The sequence below is a fragment of the Triticum dicoccoides genome, chromosome 7B, assembly GCF_002162155.2.
Source record: "Triticum dicoccoides isolate Atlit2015 ecotype Zavitan chromosome 7B, WEW_v2.0, whole genome shotgun sequence".
NCBI classification, from domain to species: domain Eukaryota; kingdom Viridiplantae; phylum Streptophyta; class Magnoliopsida; order Poales; family Poaceae; genus Triticum; species Triticum dicoccoides.
The window spans coordinates 389,859,173-389,865,745 of NC_041393.1; the positions used below are offsets into that span (position 1 = coordinate 389,859,173).

The 6,573-nt window shown below is 45.7% G+C and overlaps 1 protein-coding gene across 1 annotated transcript; it reads right to left on the reverse strand.

Annotated features, from left to right (window-relative positions):
- Positions 1-3,604: 3,604 nt before the first annotated feature.
- Positions 3,605-6,089, reverse strand: LOC119338652 (transcription factor KUA1-like). Its single transcript, XM_037610936.1, has 3 exons — positions 5,747-6,089; positions 4,733-4,941; positions 3,605-4,445 (listed from the first exon to the last, which is right to left on the reverse strand). The coding sequence occupies exons 1-3, from the start codon at positions 6,015-6,017 to the stop codon at positions 3,750-3,752; spliced, it is 1,176 nt and encodes a 391-aa protein (XP_037466833.1). The 5' UTR covers positions 6,018-6,089; the 3' UTR covers positions 3,605-3,749.
- Between the last annotated feature and the right edge of the window lie 484 nt (positions 6,090-6,573).

Consider the following 6,573-nt stretch of genomic DNA (forward strand, 5'->3'; position numbering starts at 1 on the left):
GATGGATGACAATTGAACGAAAAGATGAGGAGAATCAGTTCACCATGTTGTATCCGAATGACACTGGGCGCAAGAATTTTGGGAGGAAATATGAGTGGTAATAATAGATTTTAGGTCTGCTGAAGCAAAGGAATGTACACACATCGGAGAAGGGGAAACCACACACCCTCGAGGAGGGGAAGGGGCGATATGTTTAAATTTGGGGGCAATCGAAGCGTTTGAATGAGGAAAACAGAATGAAATAAAAGTGAAGGCTGAGATATGGCGACTGAGTTTGCGCGTCTCCTGGCTAGCCTCTGCCCTCCACCATATGCAATATGGCGACGACAGATATGGCAACTCTGATAGAGTTGCTATAGGGACTTACATGGTACATCGACTTTTCGGTAAACTCTATGAGGGCATCTCTAGTACACATACTTACACTGGCCTCAAGTATCCACTTTGGAAGCGTTTAGGCCTCTAGTGCGGACCCTACTTTGCGTCAGACATGTCTGGATGTCTGAAATCCCTTAACCATGCCCCAAGTTGAGATGTGGAGTAGGAGAGTCCGTTTGTCCATCACTTCAGACTTCGACAGCCCGGAAGCACCCATTTTGACCGTCAAATGCCTCTGTTTCCCGACGCCCGCCTCAGTTTCACACCGGATATCTCGGCTTCCTGCCGACCCATTGTTTAATGCCTCCACTTTCCCTCGTTTCTCATTTTTAAACGCGTGTTCCATACTTCCCCTCGCTACCCTCACTTCACCTCACACAAGCCTTGGTGCCCCCTCTCCTCCCTCGACCCCTAAGATGTTCATACCTCCCCTTAATTGTCACCAGCACCGCAACCCGCACCAGTCATGGCACCCCTCCCTGCTGCATGCCCTCCCCATTAGATAATGTATGTGTTGCCACCATGTATAGGAATCCACCACCACCGAGGAACAAGAGTCATGCACCACTCGCGTCGTCGCCCAAACCAAGCAGGAGGAGGTGCTCACCGCTCCTCACTCCAAACGGGAGCGTAGGAGTGCACCACTCATCATGTCACATGTGCAATGGAGGAGACACTCGCTATCTGACACAAGGCACGAGCCAAGGCTGCGTGTTGCAAAGCCTGTTGATGCCCCCAATCAGGCACAAAATCCACTGGTGATGACTCTTGTTGGTGTTTGTGGCCGCTCCTCGCCGCTATCGGAGCACGAGAAGACATGCCTACCCAAGGTCGCCGGCACCACCTCTGCCTCGACGGGCTTCGACAGGCCTGCTGCCCGTACGGGGAGAGGACGCTGCCATTCATCGGCCGCGAGTCCATCACATCTGCCTTCGTAGCCGCCCGCAAGGTGATCGGCCTTTTGCCCACAAGGTACCATGGTGGATAGCTTGGATGAGTTCTTTTACAATAATGTCATATGTTCATCGGGCAATTCATCATTCGACGATGAGGATTTTGTGGTTGCTACTATGGGCGTGAACAAGCACATTTCTAGGATGCAGCCCATGTTTAGGGGGGAAATCCTGGGCCATGCTTCAGGGTTGAATCGTAATAGGGAGAACGACAATTGCCTACTAGCAATTATTTACAGCTCACATCCCCACTATTCAATGCCAAGCTTTTATGGCGACGCTTCCGGATGGCGAGGCATGTGTTCAACCGTATTTGGGAGGGAGTGGTAGAGTCTGATGATTACTTCAAATGCAAGTATGATGCCCTTCAAAAGGTTGGCTTCTCCTCTTATCGGAAATGAACTGCAGCTGTGCAGATGCTTGCATACGGAATTCCTAGTGATCTCGTGGATGAGTGTGTCCGATGAGTGAGCCCACATGCCTTGAATGATTGTACTAGTTTTGCAAAACTGGGTTGCAGAGTTTGGCCTGGAGTACTTGAGAGAACCAAATGTTGAGGGGCTTTTTGTGAATGATTGGTAGCATAGACTGCATGCACTGGGAGTGGTAGAACCGTCCATTTGCTTGGAAGGACAGGTTTGGTTCGGCTGTTGATTTCTAAAAACAGCTGTGGAAAAACAGCTGTGGAAAATCTAATGTGAAAAAGATGTAAGTCATTTGGCAAACCAGCTGATACATCTTTTTCAGATTTTGGCCCGCAGCGAAATCAGATTTTTGAAAGCACGTCCTGGGCTGCTTCCGCTTTTGGTTCAGATTTTGGCAGCGGATTTCTGGAATCGGATTCTACTGGGTTCGCCCTTTGGTTGAGATTCTGCTGCGCGACAAAATCTGAACCAAATAGGGCCTAAAGCTTGGACGGTCATACTTGAAGCTGTGACATCACAAGATCTTTGGATTTGACACTCTTTTTTAGGCATGCCAGGCTCTCACAATGACGCCGATGTGCTTCAGCGGTCTCCGGTGCTCGCAAGGCTTTTAGAAGGCAACTCCCCAGATGTCAACTTTGAGGTCAACGACCACCAATACAATAAGGGATACTACCTAGTTGATGCCATCTATCCTCAGTGGTCGACTATTGTGAAGACAATCTACAAGCCGGTAGGAGAGAAGAGGGCTAGGTTTGCCCAAGAACAAGAGGGTGTTAAGAAGAATGTCGAGCGTGCTTTTGGTGTGCTCCAATCTTGATGGGCTATTGTTCGACACCCTGCTAGAACATGGAGCACTCGGAAGACGTGGAAGGTGATGATTGCTTGGGTTATCATGCACATCATGATCGTAGAGGATGAGCGTGATGACAGCCTCCTCGACCAAGCGTGGGATTTTCATAGTGAAAATGTTGAGCCTCGGCATGGAGTGGCAACGCTTGCACAGTTTACCCAATTTCATCAAGAAATGCGTGATTGGACGACTCACATTCAACTTCAAAATGATTTGGTTGACTATATGTGGACACATATTTGGTACAATTTTAAATTCATTTAATTGTAAACTATGAGATTTTATTTATTGTGATGTAAAAACTATGTGACTTATTTGGTAATAATCCATGTGCAAAGTTTCTTTTCATTTGGATTAATTATATGCATACGATGTCTAAATTGTGAAAAATTGGCCAAAAAACGGCCTGGCAGGTGGGCACACACGGGCAATGTTTGCGCGAATGAGAACGGACAAAGCCCCTACAACCGACCCATACGGATAAAAAATCCGTGTCCGTTTAGGTCGGCGCGTTGGAGTTGGCCTTAGAAGTTTGAAGTCTATAGATGCTTACGAGAAAGACAACTCAATCCTATTGATTTAATTTCTTACAAGAATTGAGTTAGATCTTGGCCATGCGCAAGGGAAGTCTTGCTACAACGTATCCAATGGCCCTGGGAAAGCAGACATGCGGTCTGTAGGACAATAATCATAAGCCACTCACCATCAATGTGCAACTCAGAACAGATACGAAAGACATTTCAATTTAAAATCTCGACATTCATCGATGGCAGGCTGTACTGAATGCACTCTGAAGAAACAATACATAACATGATCTTTTTTCTGATTAAGATAGCTCAACCCTACCTCATCCACAAGAAAGAGTGGCCCTGATACTACTGTTGTAGAGGTAACCTTTGAGATTTATACTCAGAAGGCGCACAAATTATGTGCAGAAATGTAAGTGCAACAATCCAACTCTGTCATGTATGAGAATCGATGTGAATATGGGAAAATCAATAGGGCAAAACACAAATGCAACCTTGATGACAGACTAACAGTAAATTTACTCACGAAACATGACCAAGAAAGCTATATCATGATTTTATACTATAATAAATAGCTAAGGGTTACATACACATTGAAGGTCTAGCCACAGAATCATTTTGTCGGGATTAGTCCGTTCGATGAGCCATTCTCAGGCCCTTTTCCATGGAAAGCAGATTGCCTCTCTGGTCTCCCATTTGGATTTGGAGGCAACGCCAATTTAGGCACAACACCGTTGGTACTTGAGTCACCCTTCAGGTTGAGTTTGGACATGTTGTACAGGTCTTCAACATTTACCGGGGGAGCTGAGTGCACGGCAACAGGCCTGACAGGCTCATGTGATGCTTGTACTGTACCTGGTGATGATGCTTGCATAGAGACTGGTGGCCCATAGAACATTGGAGCATAGCCATAGTATGGAAACGGAAAAACTGCTTGGACATAGTGAGGTGTAGGAATCATCATTGGAGGAGGATAACCATATGGGGGCATCACTTGTGGCATCACCATCCCTGCTTCTCCAGCAATTGAACTTGAACCAGCCGATTCATTGCCCTGAGGTTGATGTGCCATTGCTAGAACTGGCGATGGGGCTGATCCATATGTTAGCATAGGCACAGGAGCAGGTGGTGCCATTACTGGCACTGGTGGTGGGACGGAAACAGATGCTATCACGGGCATAGGAGCGGGTGGTGTCACAGGAGCAGTAACAGGCCGTAGATCATCTACGAACTCTTCTACATCTTGTGAAGATGAACGGGAGAGCAGCATCTCTTGTGACGATGAACGGGAGAGTGGCTGGTCACCAGGCTGATTAAAAACCATAAAACAATCATAAGCAATTGGTACACTGGGGGACAAGCAATAAATATTAAAAAAAAGTTATGTTTGAGATGTCTCATTCACTTCATATAACATGGTGATTCTATGCTAACAGCTATACGAGAACTTACTATGGCAACAGGAACAAAGAGGAAAAGAATAAGCACCAATCTTAAGAATGAATCGCGACATGTTTGCCTAAGTGCAATCAGCTGGACCTGGTTGCACCTCAACACTACATGCAGAGAAATAGAAAGGTAGGGAGAGATGCTCACATCCTCAATAACCATATCGAAGAGGCTTGATCTTCTCTTTCTCCTATTAACATTTGTTTGGCGAATGAAATACTTCTGAGCATGGCTAGCAACTTGAGTAGGTGTCCTCGAGACAACATAATTACGGGATATGCCACGCCAATCACCTTTTCCTAATTTGTTCAATCCAAGTAGAAAATTTTTGTGCTCCTCTTCTGACCATGACTCACCTGTCACCCAACAAAATAAATGGCATTCTTCAATGCAAATTCGACATATTCATTCAAATTTTTAAATCAAACACAAAAATCAGCAATGCCAACAGAATAAAGAACAAACATGAAGTTACATGGAAAGTTATAACAGTACTGTATACCATTACACATTAAAAGAATGCAAACCATGTGTTCCGTGGATGATCTTAAAAAGCTTGAATGGTAACAGCGGAATAGAAGCACAAGTTCAGATTTGTTTCAAAAAAAAAAGTACCCCCTCCGTCTAACATAGCTTGAAAAAGGATCTTATATTGTAGGACGGAGGGAGTAAATTCTGATGACAAGAAGCAGTCACAAGCACCGATCACCACCAGTAAAACCCCAAATCTGTCAGTAATGGGAGAAAGCGATGAACTAAACACTAAAATAGCTCTCAAGCAAGTATTAAGTTGGAGTAGTTTGCTAATTTTGCACACCACTAGGCATCGTAAACCAAACAAAAATCCGAACTAACACCGAACCTACCAGATTAAAAGCAGTACTTTCCGCAAAGTTTCAGAAAACTACTTCGATCGGCACAGTAAAATCAAAACTTTCTCACTTGCCATCTTAAAAGCCAACAGCAAACACCTTCACAACAAAACCACATATTTGCACACTACAACAAACAATCATCTTAACTACGTAAAGAACATCATAGGGCGATCAGAACACTTTTTTTACAGAACAGAGACTACACCTCCATACAACATGCAACCAAATAAAGAATCTCATCTCCCCGTAGGCTAAACAGGGGAGAGAAAGAAAATAAAAATCCCACCTCGCTTCCTGTGGGGTTTGTCATCGTCGCCCTCGGAGCCGTACCCCTCGGCCCTGGCACCGCCGCTACCCTCCGCGAGCTGCGCGAGGTTGCCCATGCTGACGCTCTTCCTGATTGGCTTGTCGCCGATGCGCACGCCGAAGAGCTTCACGGGGCGCGCCGTGCACGTGCGGGAGTTGTGCCCGTGGTGCCCGCACTGCGAGCACCGCCTCGGCCCGTCCCCCGCACCGCCGCCGGCAGGCGCCGCCGGTGGCACGCCGTCCCGCGTCATGGCAGGCAGGCTAGGGTTGTGGATTTTTATTTTTTAATCTATTATATCTGGTTGATTGATTTGATCCGTCTTTTTCTTTTTCTCCTCTGGTGGTGCGTCGTGTATTTATCGTCCGCGAGGGAGGCAAGCGTATAAGCAGTATACGGCGAGAGATGACCTGGGAATTTTCCTGGATTTTCCTTATCTGTACAAAAAAAAACCTTTTATGTGCTGGCGGTGATATTCGGATTTTGCTGGAAGTCTTCACCTTCGCAGTCAAGACATGCCACCAGATAGTATTGTACAGCCTGGGTTTTATTTGGTGGTTAAATACAGATTGTTCATATTAATATGGATGATTTTCAAAATAAATATTAGTATGGATGCATATCTGTATAAGTTGAATAGTCCAGTGATATGGAGTACATGATGTGGATTGAGAAAAAGGGTTTCCCCCGCTTTATATTATAAAGTAAATCTCCGATACATCCAGCACGCTGGGGCCGCAGCACAGATAAGACCAAAAGAAAACAAAAGAAAATGAAAGAGAAATGAATGCCAACACTGGCAGATCAAC

What these genes read in the sequence shown, in the direction of transcription:
- LOC119338652 (XM_037610936.1), bottom strand. Translation starts at nt 6,017, where the DNA reads ATGACGCGGGACGGCGTGCCACCGGCGGCGCCTGCCGGCGGCGGTGCG. An exon ending in CAAACCCCACAGGAAGCGAG is followed by an intron (nt 4,942 to 5,746) that starts GTGGGATTTTTA and finishes GTTGGGTGACAG; the next exon opens with GTGAGTCATGGTCAGAAGAG. An exon ending in TCGATATGGTTATTGAGGAT is followed by an intron (nt 4,446 to 4,732) that starts GTGAGCATCTCT and finishes GTTTTTAATCAG; the next exon opens with CCTGGTGACCAGCCACTCTC.